This window comes from Cricetulus griseus, chromosome 2 (assembly GCF_003668045.3).
Source record: "Cricetulus griseus strain 17A/GY chromosome 2, alternate assembly CriGri-PICRH-1.0, whole genome shotgun sequence".
Lineage (NCBI taxonomy): Eukaryota > Metazoa > Chordata > Mammalia > Rodentia > Cricetidae > Cricetulus > Cricetulus griseus.
The window spans coordinates 379,588,498-379,608,724 of NC_048595.1; the positions used below are offsets into that span (position 1 = coordinate 379,588,498).

The following is a 20,227-nucleotide window of genomic DNA, read 5'->3' on the forward strand; positions in this document are numbered from 1 at the left end:
ACACACACAAACACAAGATGAATAATAAATTTATAAAGCAACCTATAAGAATTATTAGAATTGACTGAATGATACATAAATGGAATGCACTGAAGAGGTAAAATTTATTATTGTTGTTTTACTATTTTATCTTTTACTTTGATTGATTGATTGATTGATTGATTGATTTTTCACCCACTTCTCTGTGTAATAGCCCTGGCCACTCTGTAGACTAGACTGTTCTTGATCTCACAGACATAAGTCTGCCTCTGCCTGGGGGTGCTGGGATTAAAGGTGTGTGCCACCACCACCTGGATGAAGACGTGAAATTTCAAAGAGAACATTACAACATGAGAGCTTGCTTTATTGTTCACGGATTGGAAGAAAATTCTGTAAAAATATCTATTATTCCATCTCTATTATTCAATGGGATCTAAACATTCAATGTAATTTCTATCAGGTTCCAAAATTCCTAAAATTTGTATGGAATACCTGGAGATCACAAGTGCTGCCAAAAAGCTTCAAAAATGATAGGTTTGGGGATAGAAAGATGGCTTAATTGGTAAATAACTTGCTACAGGAATATGAAGACCTGAGTTCAGGTCTCCAGAACCCAGCAGTGGCTCATGCCTGTAATCCAACACTGGACCTGAGGGGGCAGAAACACCCCAGACAGTCTAGTCACATTGGTGAAAAGCAGATTGAGAATGTGGCCCTGTGTCTAAAAGCACTAAGGATAATGATTGAGGAAAATAAATGCCTGACATTAATCACTGACTTCCACGTGCATGTTTCTATGCATGTACATGAATACACACACACACACACACACACACACACACACACACACACACACACACACACACTGGAAAATTCGTATTTCCTTTTTTGTAGTTTGCATGTTTTTGTTTTGTTTTGTTTTTTTGAGAGACAGATTTTCTCTGTGTAGCTCGGACTGTCCTGGAACTCCCTCTGTAGACCAGAGTGGCCTCCAACTCAGAGATCCACCCGCCTCTGCCTCCATGATGGGATTAAAGTTGTGTGCCACCAATGTCGGGACACATTTTCTGTTTCTAAACAGGACTCAGCTCTGGCTTGTAATAGGACTAGAAAGTCACAATGTATTTCATAATCTAACCTACTTCACAGGACCATCACGTGTTGCAGATCTTTGCAGATTCATTTTTGAAACACTGAGACCAACTGAGAGCTAAACTAGTTCCTGACCACCTCCTCCAGGGATTCCTATTCACATGGGCAGGCTAAGAAGATAACATTCAATGTTGGAGTATAGGTTTAAAGTGTGATGCATTCTTGTGATCTCAGCATTTAGGGTTGTGAATTAGGAAGTATGAGATTACCCAGGACAGCGTGGGCTACCTAATGAGACATCACTTCAGGAAGCACAACTGAAACAAGAGTAAAAACTTATGAGGTTTAGTTACCACTGGGATTGCATCAATTTTGATACAATATAGTAAAATAATCCTGTTACACCAATGTTCTGTGTGGTGATATCTTTTTTGTACTCTAAAAAATAAAGCTTGCCTGAGGATCACAGGGCAGAGGTAGCCACTTGCTAACCATAGAGGTCTGGAGGACTGTTAGAAGATTGACATACATGGGATAGGGGTGAGGCAGGTTAATTTTATTGGGGAGAAATCGATAACCCAGAGTCAGTGCTCTGAGCATCCAATCTCAGCTGCCCTCCAAGATTCCACCAGAGAGAGAGTGAGCCAGTCTGTCCTCAGGCCTATATCCCACACACCCAGTACTTATCTATGGCCTCACCCAAAGGGGCGTGGTCAGCACCACAGGTACCTAGTAAGATCTCTCCCTACAGAGGACTGTACAAATGAGCAGGAAGTGAGATGGCTGGGCAGAGAGAGGAGTACAGGTTGGAGGAGACAGGAGCTCACTCTTTTTTCAGCTGAGAAGTTGAGGAGGTAAGGTGTGGCTGTGGTTTGCTCCATTGTCTCTCTGATCTGTCAGCATTTACCCCTATATCTGACTCCAGACTTTTATTATTAAGACCTAGTAGAACTCATGTTATATTTGTTGCCCACTTTAACACACGAATTCACACACAAAAAAAGCCATCTTCCTTTGGCTTTGCAGCCATTGGAACAGGCTGGAGCTGCACTAGGAGTCCCAAGAGAGTTACTGCCCAGTCACTAGGTTCTTCCCTCTTTTTCCCCTAAGACTCTAAGTGAGTGTTGGAGCCTCTCTGCAACAAACTCAACAGGCCCCAAGCTCCTGAAGCACCTGGGCAGACTTACCCAGCCTAGACTGGCTGACTCTGCCTTCAGGTAGCTCCCACCACATGCCTCTTCCACTCAATCCCATATGCATTTTGCAGACAGCTGGCTCCCTCTACCCCATGGCTCTCTTAGGCCCCCTCTCCTTGGCCTGCCACTCTCAGCTCATGGCTGCAGCTGTCTTCAGCCAGGCTGTTCACTGCCTATGTTCTTCTAGCAGGTGTGCTATGCAGCCTTAAGCTCCACCATTTTCATTGGAAGATTTGGTGAGACAGTTGGGAATTCTTAAAGAGGAGAATTAGGAGAGAGAGAGAGAGAGAGAGAGAGAGAGAGAGAGAGAGAGAGAGAGTTTTCCCACAATAAAATGGAAAACTATTACAATGGAGGGATTTAGATCTCTATGATCATATGCTAGACATCTTGAAAATGGAACAATTAAGTGAGAGGATAACTAATTTAGATGGGACTTATGTAGTGTCAATTATAAACATTACCAATTTTATGATTTTTGTTTTATCACTAAAAAACTTGGTTAATATGAGTGCTAAGGTACAAGTTTTAGAAAAAAATAATAAAACAAATCATAGAGATACTGAGACCCAGACAAAGAAATTTAATGGAGAATCAATTTAGCATTGCATTATAAGGTTAGAGTGGAACAGCCTAAAGTTTTCAAATAACCAACTTTAATTTATCCAGTGACCTTACAGGAGCAACTGCCAAATGATAGACATCTGACGGGGGAGGTTCTTCTGTGTATGTTTGTCTTATTGGTTGATAAATAAAGTACTGTTGGCCAATAGGGAAGCAAGTTAGGCAGGACTAGGAGTCAAGGAGGATTCTGGGAAATGTAGTAAAGAGAAGTCTTGTGACTATGTCAGGCAGGAAGTGACATAGCAGGCAGAATATAAGCAGGGACAAGCAGGAAATTGCTCTCTTCCTCCTCTCTTCTTAATTATGGTTGATAATTAAGACTGAGCTAGCAGATAAGAAATCCTAGTCATTGGCTAGCAGCATTGTACCTAATATTAATCTCTCTGTGTTATTTTGGGCACCCATGTGACTACAGGGCTTGGGCAGCTGGCGAAAAGATTTATCCTTACAGACATCTCCAAGGCTGTGCAAGAATTGAATAGATTCCTGAAGAAATGTTAGATTTTGTTTTTGATTTTGTTTTTTGAGACAAGGTTTTTCTGTAGGTTTGGAGACTGTCCTGGACTCTCTTTGAAGACCAGGCTGGCCTTAAACTCACAGAGATTCACCTGCCTCTGCCTCCCTTGTGCTGGGATTAAAGGCTTGCACCACCACTGCCCGACTGGAAATGTTAGATTTAAGGAGCTTCACAAAAGCTATAGTCTCATATGGAATGCATTCACCTGTTGTAAAGCAAATGTTAAACTTGTGGTCAACTTGTATAGAATTATTCTGAAAATCTGGAGAGTCTTGATTACAGCAGTCTTGTAGCCTAGTCCTCAACTACAAAGGGAAGACTTGGTGAAAGATGAGGCTAAGACTACGGAACAGCAAAGTAGGGCTAGAGGTATGGAAATTTCCCTAGACAGAATTCATAGAGAAGGAGATTATGCTGATGTGCCAAGGCAATCTGTGTATAATGACCATGCCCTGGCTTTATGCCACGCAGTAGCTTTGAATGCTTGCAACAGAACTGGAGAAGTAGGAAGGAAAATTGAGTCATTTACTAGAGTTAAACAGGGCCCAAAGGAAGCCTTCATGGATTTCTTACAAAGACAGACCCCAGCACTGAATAGAATGATACCAATTTCAGAAGCTAGACAAATAATAATTCAATCTCTGGCTTTTGAAAATGCTAATACACACTGCAAAATGTTAATTAGGTGATCAAAGGCAAGATCAGCATTCTTGAAGGAATGGATCCGAGGTACAATCAGTATTGAATCTCATAACCATGATAATGCCTGGACAGGAGAGGTGATATCCAGAGTTTCAAAGAAAAGTCAAAATGTCTAGTGTTTCAATTGTGGCAAACAAGGTCATCTAAAGAGGGATTGTAAACAGGGTGTTCCTAAGCATAATTAGGACAGAATGTCTTTCCCTTCTGGATTATGCAGAAGGTGTGGCAAAGGCAGGTATTGGACTAGTGAATGTAGATCAACAAGGGGCAGTCAAAGTAACCCCTTGCCATTGGTAAATGCCTTGAGGGGTCTCTCACAGGCCCCCATGCCAAATTTGGTTCAGTTGTGTCCTATAACCATGGAAGAAACTCCTTCCCAGAGCAATTAAAGAAACTAATGACTATATAAAAAACCATACTCTTCTGGATGATAGAAAAGGTACAGAAGAGAGAACAAAAAATTCAGGAGAAACTGTAAAGCAAATATTTTGTCAAACATCAATAAATGAACAATGACCAAAATTAAAAATACAAATAAGTGACATCATCATTGAAGGTCTTGTAGATACAGGTACAGATGTAACAATAATTGCACTAAAATCTTGCCATCCAAATTGTCCTTTTCAGGAGGTAAATGTTCAGCTTTAGGGATTGCAACTTTATCTCAGGTAAAAATGGAGCTTGAGATGGTTCATATATATAGGTTCATAAGGACAGAGAGGAAAATTACAACCATGTGTGGCAAAGATACCAATGAATTTATGGGGACATGATTTGTTAAAGCAGTAGGATACTCAGATTAAGATTCTTCCAAACTTAGAAACACACCATAAATTCATGTGTGTTTTTGGAAAAATTAAGTAGAAGGTATTATAAAGAAAAGTCACCAGCCATTCAGGTTGTATAAATACAGGACACATCAGCTGCTGACCTTTCAAAGGATCAACAACACTACCTTTAAAAACTGTATGGGTTGAGCAATGGCCTTTAATAACAGAGAAACTGCAGGCCTGAGAAAAACTGATAGCATATTGAAGCATCAACCAGCTTGGAATTCTCCTGTATTTGTTATTTTTAAAAAAGTTGGAAAATGCAGAATGGTAACAGATCTAAGAGCTGTTAAGGTGATTCAGCCAATGGGTCTCTACAGTCTGGATTCCTTTGCCTTTTTATTAAAGGATCGTCTATTATACTTACTGATTTAAAAGATTTTTTTTTTCACTATTCCTTTACAAGGAAAAGAGAAAACTTTGCCTTAATGTTGCCTGCTTATAATAATTCTCAGTCTTTTAAGATATATGAACAGAAGGTTCTCCCACAGGGAATGTTAAATAGCCCCACCATGTGCCAATATTTCGTATGACAGTTACTGGAAATAATACATAAGCATTTTCTGCAATCTGCAGTTTACCGTTACATGGATGGCATCTTAGTATCTGATTCAATTGTAGACACTTTAGAAGGAATGTTTGAAGAAGTAAAGAAATTTTTGCTTCATTGGAGGATTACAAATTGTTCCTGAAAAAATACAAAGAGGAGATTATATTAGTTACTTAGGATATAAAATGGGTCTAGAGAACATTAGACCCCAAAGGGTGCAAGTTAGGAGAGATCAATTGCTGACTCTTAATGATTTTCAAAGATTACTAGGGGACATTTCCTATCCAGAGTACACAATGGGCCCTAGAATTGAACTAGTAATGTGTTCAAAACCTTAGACAGTGACAAGGATTTAATTAGTCTAAGAAACTTACCAGCTCAATCTGAGGGAGAATTGGCTGTAGTGGAAAAGAAATTACAGGATGCACACGTGGATCATTTGGATCCAAAACTTGATTGTATTTTGGTTATTTTACCCTCTAAGCATTCCCCTACAGGAATATTAATGCAGAGGGAAAAATTAATCTCTTAGTTGATTCTAAAAGGAAAACTGAGACTTTGTCAATTACCAGGAATAGACCCAGCAGAAATTTTAGTAACTTTTACTAATGATGAAATTGACAAATTATGGGCAGAAAGTGAACCTTGGCAAAGAGCTTGCAGTAACCTTTTGGGAGAGATTAACAACAATTATCCCAAAAGCAAGAGAATTCAATTCATAAAGAGAAGTCACTGGATCCTTGTATTGTCCCCAGTGTTACAATAAAGCACAAGGCAGCAAGGGTGACCAAGGTGAAGGGACAAACATTCCCATCAGAAAGAGCTTAAGAGAGATATTTTATTAGAAAGGGGAGGGAAGGGGGAAGGAAAGAGAAAAGAGGTAAAGAGGCACAGAGACAGAAAGAGTAGGGACAGAAGAGAAGAGGGAGACAGGAAAAGTTCTGTTTGCCCCAGGGGAACAGCAGGAAAGAGAGGAGCAGGAAAGAACATACATGGGCAGGGGTCTTTCATTTAAAGGGGTCCTTTACTCCTGCATGCAGAATGCACAACCATGGAACCCTGGGCTCACAAGGGTACTGCATACTGAGTGCATTCTCCCAGGTGACAGGGGCATACTGCCTGGATCCTTACACCTAGAACACCAATAACTGGAACCCTTGTATTCTATACTGATGCAAATAAATCTGGAAAGGCAGGTTACAAATCCGAAAATGTGAAGTGGCTCAAAGCCGTTATGATTCTGTCTAAAAGTCAGAATTATGCTATTTTCATGGTATCCATGGATTTTATGTAAACTCCCAACATAGTTACTAATTCACAATATGCAGAGTTGTTTTACACATTGAAACTGTTGAATTTATACCAGATGATACAGAATTTACTTTATTATTTATTTAGTTACAAAACATAATTGGAAATAACAACATATATATATATATATATATATATATATATATATATATATCAAATCCAATCCAATATGGGTCTGCCTCACCCTCTAGTAACAACATAATGATGAAATTAATCAACTATTCACAGGAAATGTGATGGAGACCTCAGAATTTCATACAAAACATCATGTTAATAGCAAAGGTTTGAAAAAAGATTTTTCAATCACTTGTCAACAAATCGAGGATATCATAAAGAAATGTCATACTTTTTCTTTCTATAACCAAACTCCACTACCTTCAGGAAGTAACACAAAGGGTACTCAAAGGAATGAAATCTGGAAGATGGATGTGTTCCATTTTGTAGAATTTGAAAAATTGAAATATGTACATCACATCATTGATACTTGTTTAACTGCTTAGAGTTCTGAAAAGGTTGATTCTGTGATCACACATTTCTTAGAAGTTACGGCGGTCATGGGAATAAATGTACAATTTAAGACTGACAATGATCCAGCATATGTCTCTAGTATAATGAAACATTTTTTTGCGTATTAGAATATAAAGCATATTACGGGTGTACCACACAATCCTACAAGGCACAGAGTTTCAGAAAGATAAAAACTGAACTCTAAAGAATGTGCTAAATAAACAGAAAGTAGTAATAAAGACCCCCAGAAATACATTGTATAACACTTTCCTTATTAACTTGGGATTTTCTGAATGCTAATTAGAAACCAACAGCTCCAAAGAGACATTGGATAATAGAAAATAGTACTTAATTAAATCAGCCTGAATGCCTGAATGATGTGCTGACCTCAAAATGGAAACCAGGACATGTGTCACATTGGGGAAGGGGTTTACTTTGTTTATTATACAGTTGAGAAGAAAATCTATGGATACCATCAATATTGATAAAGATTAGATTTAGACATGAGACATCTCTTAATTATACAAGATGATAGTTAATCAAACAGTATGCCCATTCAATCTAAACTAACTGTAAAACTAACAAATGCTTTTCATTTGATCAGATATAAATCACCAAAAGGGAAACTCCCCAAAATTAGGGTCAGAGAAGGAGTTTGTTTTTGTGTTTTTAGGAGATGGAAGGAATCCAGCTAAGGAATCTGAAGACCACTGGCAAATGAGATCTGAGGGGAAAGGATAAATCATCAAAAAAAAAAAATGTCCCAAGAAGAAGAGTGAATTGGCCGACTGGCATATCATATCTTCAACAGGATAAAATTTCATAAAACTTCCCGAATGTTTGCTCCTGCTTTTCTCTAGAGGCATAAAATGCAAATGGTCTTTTTGTAGTCTCAGTCGAATTAAAAATTAAAGCTGGCTTTGGAGTTGGAGTGTGACTCTCTCCTTCTCTAAACCCAAGCATGCTTGTTAAAGTAAGATCCAAAATCTCTGCCTCATGTCAGAAGAGCTATCTGATATGGTACAGAGAATAAAATTAAGGGACTATTATATTGCCACTAATCTCATAACCCTTTGGTTTTATTTTGACTCTTTTCATAAGGTATAAATAGTTTCTCAAAATTTATAAGATTAATAAAATATATATATTTAATATATATGTATATATATGTCATGATATTAATGGTCATATAGAATAGTAACTAATTCTAGAAAAAGGCTTCATCTAGCTTCCTGCACATGATTTCTGGTTTGAGTTTCTATCTGGTAACTAGGAATAAAGTTTTTGTACTCTGGATGTACATAACAAATATTGATCCTTTAACCTCTTTAAGATCTGTTGCATATGACATTTAAAATGTTTCAGTTTTCTGCAGTGAACCATGATCATGCCTAACTGAGACTTTCAAAGTCTCCAAAAGGATGATGGGGCCTTACAATGAGGGTTCCACCAAGACTGTGATAACACCACTGAGCTGAAAAAAAAAAAAAAAGAAAAAACACCTAAAGATTGTCTTTGGACTAGAAACTGCTCAGGACAATGTTGAGGTGTCTAGCTGAGATGATTAAGCTTCACAGACTACTCTAGCCAGGACTTGGGACAAGCTCTTCACTTATTCAGAGACAGGACAAAAAATGATATAACTAGCTCTCCAAGGACATGGCAATTATCCAAAGTTTTCTGGTGGTGATTATGCCATCACCACCAGACAGCAGGAAATAAATTTGAGAATATGATGCCCACATTCCCAAGAGATGGGGTGGATGGTTTTTGGTTGTTCAATGGGTTATGGATATTTGCCATTATTTAGGAGGGGTGGTTACATGTTGTTATTGGTAATGGTCAGGAAAAGTTGAACAAAGGAGATTAGATTTAACGCTCTTGTTTTGAAAAGAAAAAATTGGCATATAGATATAGTAAGATATAAGGGTAGATTATAGAATCTACTCAGTAAAGAAAAAAGGGGGATATAGAAATAGGATTAAAAGGCAGATTATTGAATCTACTTTTAAATAAAAAAGCAGCTCCTAGTTTTATATATTTTACATTGGTTTGGATTTTTTGTATATTGATAAAAGATGAGATGTTTTTGTTACAATATACTGTGCACACATTTATAATCTTGCTCAAGGTATGGTACTTATACAACTCATTTAGCAATATAATGCAAATTTTTAGTCCTTGAAAATTATTGTTACAAACTAGGATAATAAAGAAATGAAGGATAGCAATTACTCACCTATTACAATTGAACATGTACTGATATAAGGTATGTTTTCAAGATCAAACAGATATTTTATATAGAGAGGTTGTCTTCAAACACTACAGAGATCTACAGAATAAAGCATTTAAGATGTTTTCATAACATAGGTTTCTTTATTTTTTATGGCAATGAGACATGTCTGTTCCTGGCAGCAACAATCTACTTCACAGAAGAGAAGATGATGGACATTGAAAAAACTCCATATGGAGTTTACTTTCTTTGTGGCAAAAGTTAGCCACTGGCCAAGAAACTGTGTTTGCCTTCACTGCTGACAGTATGCTGTACAAAGTGGACAGGCAGGACACAAAAGAAAGGACTGACAGACTTTGCCAAGACAGGGTAGTTCAGCCCTTCAGAATATCCTTCTTCACAGAAAAGTCTGTCAGATTCTAGTCCTAAGGGCCAAAGATGGATGCCCCATTGTTACAGAGGAACCTTGGGTGACTGTCCAGGCAGCCAACTGTTTCTGTCATTTCTCTCATTTTTGGAAGTTGCTTGCTTGCACTTCCTGCTTACTTAGGCAATACTATGTCCTTCTCATGTTGCTGAAGAGTTGAAAACATTATATTTATAGTTTTCATTTTCCTTGCTAACACATCATAAAGAAACTCACAAAAGAAGTGTAAACTGCATAAGGTTGAGAGACATAAAAAGACAGTTTTGGGTTGGTAATGCAAGTTAGGATATTAAGTGAATTAGGTACAACCTTTTGGACTCACCAAAATAGGATAGATATGGAATATGTTCTCTGAATTTGTCAATTGCCAATGGACTAGACATCATTATCATAATTATTGCCTATATATTGTACATACTGTACTTATTGTGTATAGTTTTTCTTATGTTAGTTATAGCCTTCTTTTATTTTAGACAAAAAAGGAGGAAATGTGATGATATTTGGTTTGTGGTCTGACAAATAAATCTTGCCTGATGATCAGAGCGCATAGCTCACTACTAGCTAACCATAAAGGTCTGTAGGTCTGTACAGACAGAAAGGAAGTAATATGGCTGAGTGGGGAGAGGAATACAAGGCAGGAGGAGACAGGAGATTGCATTCTTTTGGCTGGGGAGTTGAGGAGCAAGGTGTGGCTGTGGTTTGCTCCTTTGTCTCTCTGATCTTTGAGTATTTTCCCCTATATTGTGCTCCAGGCTTTTATTATAAATACCTATTAGAACTCATAATACAGTTCTATTTATGTATATGAAGCTAATTATAGTATTATACAAAGAAGACATACTCTAAAGGAGACCACCTGGAAATCAGCTCCCAAAAACATTCAAGTGACTCATAAGTGTCTTTCAGTGAAAGACAACATACATGTATGTATGTAGTATGATAAGATTCTAATGGTGCTGAACAATTTGTCACCCAGCCCCTCTGTATTCATGCCACTGTACTTCCATTGTCTGTGGCATTGCTGGGTAGCCTTGGAGCAGCATGCTCTTCCTTCCACAGCTGGCATGCAGTAGGACACACAATCTAAGTTTGAATTAGTAAGGCTCTGTGAATTGTATGAGGAAATTGCCTAATTTACTTTCCAGAAAGCATGCCTGGTGTAATATGGACGGGCAATTGATGAACCCTACCACTGTTCCATACAGAAGACAGTTTGGGCAAGGAATGACACTGGGGAACCCGATAACCACATGCTCAAGAATGCAACTACCAGTAGCTAACACCACACAGAAAAAATGAAGTTTAAATGGGTCACATACCTGAAGGTATCAGTTCACCTGTAACAATGCAGAGTACAGAAGCCTCAGAAATTCAGTGAGCTGTTGGCGGTCACTTGAATAGAGGCACAAACCCCAAAAAACTGAAGACAAACTTGTTTTTTTTAATAGTTAAAAACTTTGTGTCTCACATGTCTTTGCCTGGATTGGTGAGATGGCTTAGTGCATAAAATGCCTGCAAACTAGCCCCACAGTCTGCATACAATCTCTTGAAGCCACATGGTGGAAGGGAGTTCCAACTTCTTCAGGTTGAGCCAACTCCCTCTTACCTCTACATGCACACGTGGCACACACACAAGCACACACAAATAGAAAATACATGTTCTTTAAAATGATAACTGTCAAAAGAGGGGAAGAGAAACAAACCATGAGAGAGAGAGAGAAAATAATGACAATCCACAGGTCTGACGGAATAGTCATACCCAGAAAACAAACAAACAAAAGCTAAAAAACCACATGAAGTACAAGTAAGCGACTTCCAAAAAAACATGTGAAATGACAGAAACCACTGACTGCCTGGACAATCATCCAAGGTTCCTCTGTAACATTGGGGCATCCATCTTTGGCCCACGGCCTAGAAAATCTGACAGACTTTTCTGTGAAGAAGGATATTCTGAAGGGCTGTACTACCTTGTCTTGGCCAAGTTTGTCAGTCATTTCTTTTGTGTCCTGCTTGTCCAATTTAGACAGCACACTGTCAGCAGTGGAGGCAAAGGCAGTTTCTTGTCTGGTGGATAGCCTTTGCCACAAAGAAAGTAAACTCCATGTGGAGTTTATTCAATGCCCATCATCTTCTCTTCTGTGAAGTAGATTGTTGCTGCCAGGAACAGACATGTCTCATTGTCATAAAAAGAGAAGAACCCATGTTATGAAAAGATCTTAAATGCCATATTCTGTATATCTCTGAAGTGTTTGAAGACCTCCTGTCTACCTAAAATATATCTCTGTTTGGCCTTGTAAGCATACCTATACCAAACATGATTACAAGTTCAATTTTAATAGGTGACTATTTACCTGCATATCTTTATTATCCTAAACAGTTTGTAATAATAACTTTCAAGGACTAGAAATTTGCATTATACTATTAAATGAGCTGTATAGGTACAATACATTGGACACAGAGTATAAATGCATGCACATTATGTTCTAACAAAAATAAACCCAAATTTGTATCAATATACAAAATCTATATCAATGTAAAATATTTAAAACTAATAGTTGCTTTGTTTGGTTTAAATGTATATTCAGCAATCTACCTTTTATCCTATCTTTTCTATAACATATATACTGTGTAACAAAAATAGTCTCAGTTTTATATCAATGTACAAAAATCCAAGCCAATGTAAAATATTTAAAACTAGTAGTTGCCTTTTTGGTTTAAAAGTAGATTTAATAATCTACCCCTTTATCCAATCATATCTATATCCCCCTTTCTTTTCATAACTAGAACCCTGAATCTAATCTCCTTTGTTCAGCTTTTTTCCTGACCATTGCCAACAACAACTATAACCAACCCCCCTAAATAATGACAAATATCCATAAGCCCCTGAGTGAACTAAAACCACCTGCCCCACCTCTTTGGAAAGTGGGCACCGTGTTCTTAAAATAACTTCCTGCTGTCTGGGGGTGATGGCATCTTTTGGGGATCCTGAAAAATAATTTGAGTTGTGGTAGAATATTATTTTAAGTTGTGTGACTTTTGTTTATGCTGCAATTGTTTAACTCTGTGAAGCTACGGGTTTTGTTTTGTTTTTTGTTTTTTGTTTTTGCCTGTCTAAAACACATGATGGTTTAGAGCTGAATATCCAATAGCAGGCAGGAGGCAAGGATAGGTGAGGCTTGCATGCAGAGAATAGAAAGAAAAGAAGGAGTCGGGAAGGAGAGGGAGATGTCAGTGGGTAGCCACACAGCCTCCAACTACACAGCAATCTATGAAGTAAGAGTAAGATTTACAGAAGAGAACAGAAAAGCTCAGAGGCTAAAGTAGACAGAATAATTTAAGAAAAGCTGGCTAGAAACAAGCCAAGCTAAGGTCTGACATTCATAACTAAGAATAAACCTCCATGTGTGATTCTTTTGGGAGATGGGTGGTGGGCCCCCCAAAAAGAAAAAAAAATCTTACTACATAGTTGTGTACCAACATGGGGCTCGAATATCCATCCAGAGCCTGAGAAAGCTGGGAAGAAGACATGGCTTCCTTAAGAGGCACTGGTGTTCAGCTGGCAATGCTAAATAGAAACAGAAATGGCAAGCTAAGTAAAAACCGCTTGTGGCAGCCAGGCGATGGTGGCACACGCCTTTAATCCCAGCACTCAGGAGGCAGAGGCAGGTGGATGTCTGTGAGTTCGAGGCCAGCCTGGTCTCCAGAGCAAGTACCAGTATAGGCTCCAAAGCTACACAGAGAAACCCTGTCTCGAAAAACAAACAAACAAACAAACAAAACCGCTTGCGGCAACACAAGTACAGGCTTCCACAGGTAGGATCATTTAATGAAGTTCCTGTTGAGACCAAACTCTGACAAAGACACAAGCTTTAGGCTTGGCTCTCATGACCTGAGAAGCAGGCAGAACCAGCTGAGAGCTGGGTGGAGTGTCCAGGTGTAACTTATCTGTCTAAAGTTTGCTCCTGTGGTCAGAAAAGGCTAAAAGGTGTGCAGTAAGAGGTCCAGATGGAAAAACCTCTAAATAGGTTCCAGTGCGTTTTACAATGTGTATGGGCTTAAGAAAGAAGAAAAGGGGTATGAACAGGAATATTTTAAAATTAATACAATAAAGTCTTTAAAGTGACAGTAAAAGTAATAAAAAGAAATAAGTCATGTAAAGATGGGAAATACACAAGGAAATATGAATTTCCTTGTGTATATTGTGTGTAAGATGTGTATATTGATACAAATTTAAGGTCATTTTGTTACAATACACAGATGCTATTGTGTTGATTTTGAATTTTTTGATTGCTGAAAAGCAAAGGACAGATGCTAAGAGACCTAGAACGGAAAGAGGGACTTTGGAAATAAACCAGCCTAGATATTTTAAGAATGCCTTAACTTTAAAAGTGTCAAAAATGTATTTGTCAAATGGAAATGAAAGATGCTTTAATGAAGTGGTTTTGTTTTTGTTTCCTCAGGAAACAAGAGGCTGTGGATTTGCTGCAGGTTGAGATGGATCTGGTTTGATCAGGAAGACCTCCTGAAACTGGACAGGTGATAGCTTTCAAAAAAGGTTACTGCTGGTCTTCCCAGGACTTGGCCATTATCTCAAATTTTCTCTTTAGGACTCTAAAGATGTCTTCACCCACATTCAGCAGGAAGCAGTCTAGAGAACACAACATCCACAATCCCAAGAGCTGGATTGTGGGAAGCTTTTGGTTATTTTGTGGGTTATAGATGTTTGTAATAATTTAGGGGACTATAGGAATGTAGAAATAATTATTAATCTCAGATATTTTGCTTTGATAGGAATTTTGGTATGTGGCTTCAAATTGAAAGTCAATTTTGTTACACTGTATATATGTTTTTACTCTTGTTTAAATGAATTTTGCATATTGATACAAATTTAAGGTCGTTTTGTTGTTGTTGTTTTGGTTTTTCGAGACAGGGTTTCTCTGTGTAACTTTGGAGCCTATTCTGGCACTCGCTCTGGAGACCAGGTTGGCCTCGAACTCACAGAGATCCACTTGCCTCTGCCTCCCGAGTGCTGGGATTAAAGGCCTGCACCACCAACGCCCGGCTTTAAGGTCGTTTTGTTACAACACACTGTATGTATGTTTCTACTCTTTATTTAAAGGATTTTTTGTATATTGATACAAATTTAAGGTTATTTTTGTTACAACATATTGTATATATGTCTCTATTCTTGTTTAAGGTATTTTACCTAGGCAGTTCATGTAAGGTAACATTCTAGTTTTTAAGAGCTATTATTACAAACTATTTAGAATAATCAAAAAACACAGGTCAGTAGTTAGTTATCTATAAGAATCAAATTTGTAGATGTGCTAGGTATGTTTTCCAGATCATACAGAAATATATTTTAGATCGATAGATTGTCTTCAAACCTTTCAAAGACCTACAGAACATGGCATTTAAAATATTTTGTTAATTTAGGGATTTTTCATGACAATTGAACACATCTGCTCCTGGCAGCACCAATTTACTTCAGAAATGATGGGTATCAAAGAAACTCCTTATGTAGTTTGCTTTCATTATGGCAAGGTTAGCGATTTGGGAAAGAAGCTGCTCTTGCCTGGACTGCTTGACAAAATGTTGTATAAACTGGAATACAGGACCCACAGGAAAGTGGCTGCTGAACTTTGCCAAAAACAAGGCAAGATGGTCCTTCAGGGTTCCTGCTTCGTGGAAGATATGCCAGATACTGTGCAGGACACATAGGAAAGTGACCGACAAACTGTCAATATAGGCAGGACAGTCTTTCCAATTTCTTGCTTCATTGAAAAGTCTGCCAGATACTATGGTCCTATAGGCTGAAGATAGATGCCCCAATGTTGCAGAAGAACTTTGGGTGACTGTAGAGGCAGTCACATGTCTCTGTCATTTCTAGAGTTTTTGGAAGTCATTTGCAATGCACTTTTTGTTTACTTAAATACTGTTATATCCGTTTGGTGCCTTTGATGGAGTTGAAGACTAGGTTGTTATAGTTGTAGCTTTCCTTAGATATGATAGAAAGCAAGTTATATATAAAACTTTGGATTCACTCAAAGATAGAATAGATAATGTATTATTTCTCTAAATTTGCTGAAATGCAAATTGATAGAATATTGTTAATTAATTCTTGCTTGATAACTGGTTTGTTGTATATAATTTTACTATGTTAAAGTTACAAACTTTCTTTTTGTTACACAAAAAGGGGAAATGTGGTAGAATATTATTTTAAGGTATGTGACTTCTGGTTATGTTATAGTTATTTAACTCTGTGAAGTTGTGCTTCTTTGCCTGTCTAAAACACCTGATGGTCTAATAAAGAGTTGAACAACCAATATCAAGGCAGGAGAAAGGACAGGCGGAGCTGCCAGGCAGAGTGTATAAAGAGAAGGAAAAAAGGAGAGGAGGACACCAGGGACTTACCACATTGAAAACAAACTCCGTATGGAGTTTCTTCGATGCCCATCTTCCTTCTATGAAGTCAATTTGTGCTGCCAGAAGATATGTCTCATTGTCATGAGAAACCTCAGGTTACTGGACATCTTAAATGCCACATTCTATAGGTCTTTGAAGTGGTTGAAAATCTTCTGTCTAAAATATACATGTTTCACCTTGAAAGCATACCTAATGTGACTACAAATTTGATTAGGTTAGATTAACCACTAACCTAATTTCTTAGTTATACATTGCATGATTAAATGAGCTGCATAAGCACAGTACCCCAAACAGGAATAGAAACATGCATCAGTATAAAACAAATAACTTTAATTTAGTATCAATATACCAAATTCCATACTGATGTAAAATATATTTAATAGTTGTCTTTTTATCCTATATTTCTATATTCCCCCAAATGATAACTAACATCTGTAACCCAAAAAATAACCAAAAACCACCCCACACTTCTTGGGAATGTGGGCATCGTGTTCTCCAGACTGTTTCCTATTGTCTGTGGGCCAAGGCACCTTTAGGGGTCCCTGAAGAAATTGAGATAATGGCCAAGGCCTGGGGAAAGCTAGGTGTAAACTTTGTTGACAAATATCATCTATCAAGATTCAGGAGATCTTCCCTGAACAAACCTGTTTCATATCAATCCTAAAGGAATCCACAGCCTCTCATTTCCTGTGGAAGTAAAAACAAAACCTCTTTTCCAAAGCAATGCATTTTTTGAGTTCCATTTTATAGTTAAGGTATTCTTAAAATATCTAGGCTGTTTTACTGCATCAATCCCTCTTTCAATCTCATGTCTCCTAGCAGTTGTCATTTGCTTACCAGCAATCAAAGGTCATACAGCAACATAGAGGACCCAGGCTTTCTGTGTATTTCCCATCTCTATATGGCCTATTCTTTTTTATATATTACTTTACTTTTCTGAGTAAAGGCTTTTTGTTAATCCATAAAAGTGTTCATTGTTTATTGAGATATATTACTCCTTAGTCCACATACTCATGTTTCATAGTTGAGGAACACAGGTCAGCAGTGAACTGCTATTGAGTGCAATTCAAAGAATTCTGTACATTCTGAAGTCACTTCATACTCTAGAAGATTCCAGCTTTCTTCATCTCTTTGAAGTCCTTCATAGAGTTGTAGTCCCTGTAGAAATCTGCATACATTTTCTTCCTGGGCTCAACTACACTAAACTTATAGGAAGCTGCAACTCCCAGGGCCATAATGAACACACCAATAACGTGAACCCTCAGGTGCTTGGCCAGGAGACCATGCATCTGGGGTTTTGGCAATGCACTGGAACTCACGGTAGCGAATGTCCTCCACACCAATGTCCTTCCTGGTTCCTGCAGAAATGGACAGCCCTGAGTAAAGACTTTATTATTTTAATATTATTTCTTTCTACAACTGTCAATAACCTTTTCTCTTCTTAAGCCTACTCACATTGTTAAACACACTGTAACCTATTCAGAAGTTTTTTTTTCCCCATCGGGATCTGTCTTTACTGTGCATCTCTGGTCTTTTTGTCTGCATGAACAAAAAACTACCAAGTGGTATGGCTAGGACCTCCATGTGGCTTTGGTGGCTGGTTCTGCATGCTTCTTGGGTCCAGAGAGATAAGACACAGTGGAAAGTGTGTCTGACCAGGAACTACATCCAACTCCCAACTCTGGTTTGCCAGTGCCCTGCACCATGCAGGCATTTTCACTTAGTTTTTGGTTCCTACTTAAGATACCAGCTGCTGAAGGGCTCACTGTCCAGAAGAAATTCTTAAAATGACCTGTATTCTCTTTTTTTATTTCTTCAGCTTTCTTAGGCCATGCATGGAAATTTGGGATCACGTTGGAATGCAAAAATGGAGCTGATTATTATTTTTTTTGAAAACTCTTACTCTTTGAGAGCTCACCACCCAGTCCCCAAATATGGAGACTTATATTTACTTATAAATGTGTGGCATTAACTTGGCTTATTTCTAGCCAGTTTTTCTTAAATTATCCTGTCTACCTTTTGCCTCTGGGCTTTTACCTTTCTTTGGGTGTATGGCTAGGTGGCTGGCCCCTGGCATTCTCTCTCCTACTTTTTTTTTTCCTTTTCCCTCTTCTCTTCTCCTCCTATTTATTCTCTCTACCTGGGAGCCCTGCCTATCCTTTATCTGCCTGGTTATTGACTGTTCAGCTCTTTATTGGACCAATCAGGTATTTTACACAGGCAAAGTAACACAATTTGACAGAATTAAATAGTTAAATAAATAAATGCAACATAAAAGAATGTAAGACATCTTTAACTAATATTCCACAACATTAGTTCAGTGTGTTGATCTAGCTCAGAAGTCTCTTTTGTTTTCATTTTGATAATAAACAACACTTATCCAGGAATTATACATGAGGTTGATTCTTAGTATTGTACTTATGTCATCTCAAGCATAGGTCAATGATTCCACAGGCAACACACTATCATACAGGAACAATAAAGTAACCAACCAGATGTGAAAGTTTCACCAACCCTAAACAATGCCAGGCCTTCCTTTACCCAAACCAAGTTTTCCCAAGGCAGCACTATCAGAGTCGCAGTCATCCCAATGAGTCCCATCACTCTTAACAAACTGACTGGGTTTGCTCATCCCACCGTGGCTAGGGAAAGAAAAACAGACCTAGGAATGGCTCCAGACTCACTGTTGGTCTTCACTTCAAGGAACCCAGGCAGTTGAAGCCAGGAAAGATAAATGGCACACAGGACAGAGTCCAGGAGAAACATGCCCAGGTTCCATTTGTCCTCTTCCAGTGGAGTCCAAAGGACAGTGATTATCTGTTGACATGTGTACAGAGAATTGCAAATCTGGAAACACCCATGAACCCTGATGACCAGGGACTCTGTTCCAGCTTGCTGTTGCAGACATGGCACACCTGTGCAGCTGACATGAATACCGACCCCAGTCCCCCCACACTGATCCTGATAGGGCACAATTGTTCACATGGCTGAGGAGGCAAGGACTGAGGATGAAGGGAAGCAAACAGTGACAACAAGCAGATGTTTACCAGAGCATCCAGGTCATCTCCCAAGAGCTGGTGACAGACCAGGGAACACTTTACAACATACAGTGTGTGACATCTCTCACCTGCTCTGTGCACTTACCTCTCTGGGCCTCACTTAGCCTGAAACAGGAAAATCAGGCCTGAGTTTGCCTATCTCACACTGGGGGATGGCACCTAGTCAACACCATTGCTTCTCTTTCATGTCTTACATGGCCAAGAAGAGATAGACTGCTAAAGGGAGGACATGTCCTGATGTTAACCCCAGAGTAAACTGTTAGGAATCATCTCTGGCCCTGGGAGTATCTTATGTCAGCCCAGGAGAAATGTGTTTAAGCTTCTCAGTGACTAAGTCTCAGTTGTCTCCTACTCCCCGCCCTGACATGCTTGTGTTAGCTTCGGTACTGTGCACCGTTTCTTTTTGGGTCAGGATGGAGCTAGAGGAAGCTGTTGACTGCTCATCAATCCAGGGTGCCAACCTTACCATAAGTCTGTTGGGCAGGGCCAAGCGGAAGACAGAAACAAGAAGTGAGCCACAGGGTGGGACAGGGGCTTCAGCCACCAGCATGGAGTCCCCACAGTCCCTAGTGATATAGAAGTGGTCAGAAAGAAGGTGGTAGGGGCAGCTGAGAGGAGGACACCCTGTGCTGCCGTGCTGCTACACTGTGTGGACCCCGCTCATTCCCTCTAACTCAGCTCCTGCCTCCCTTCTGCCACACTGTTGGGTGCAGCACAGAACGCCTCTCTGGATTCCATTGTGAATTCTGATCCCTTGAAATTCAGAGGTCTGGA

General features: G+C 38.8%; 1 protein-coding gene across 1 annotated transcript; it reads right to left on the reverse strand.

Annotated features, from left to right (window-relative positions):
* Nucleotides 1-17,497: 17,497 nt before the first annotated feature.
* LOC100753143 (cytochrome c oxidase subunit 6C-2) lies at nt 17,498-20,003 on the reverse strand. The gene is made up of 2 exons (XM_035438810.1): nt 19,920-20,003; nt 17,498-17,752 (listed from the first exon to the last, which is right to left on the reverse strand). The coding sequence occupies exons 1-2, from the start codon at nt 20,001-20,003 to the stop codon at nt 17,498-17,500; spliced, it is 339 nt and encodes a 112-aa protein (XP_035294701.1).
* Nucleotides 20,004-20,227: the final 224 nt, after the last annotated feature.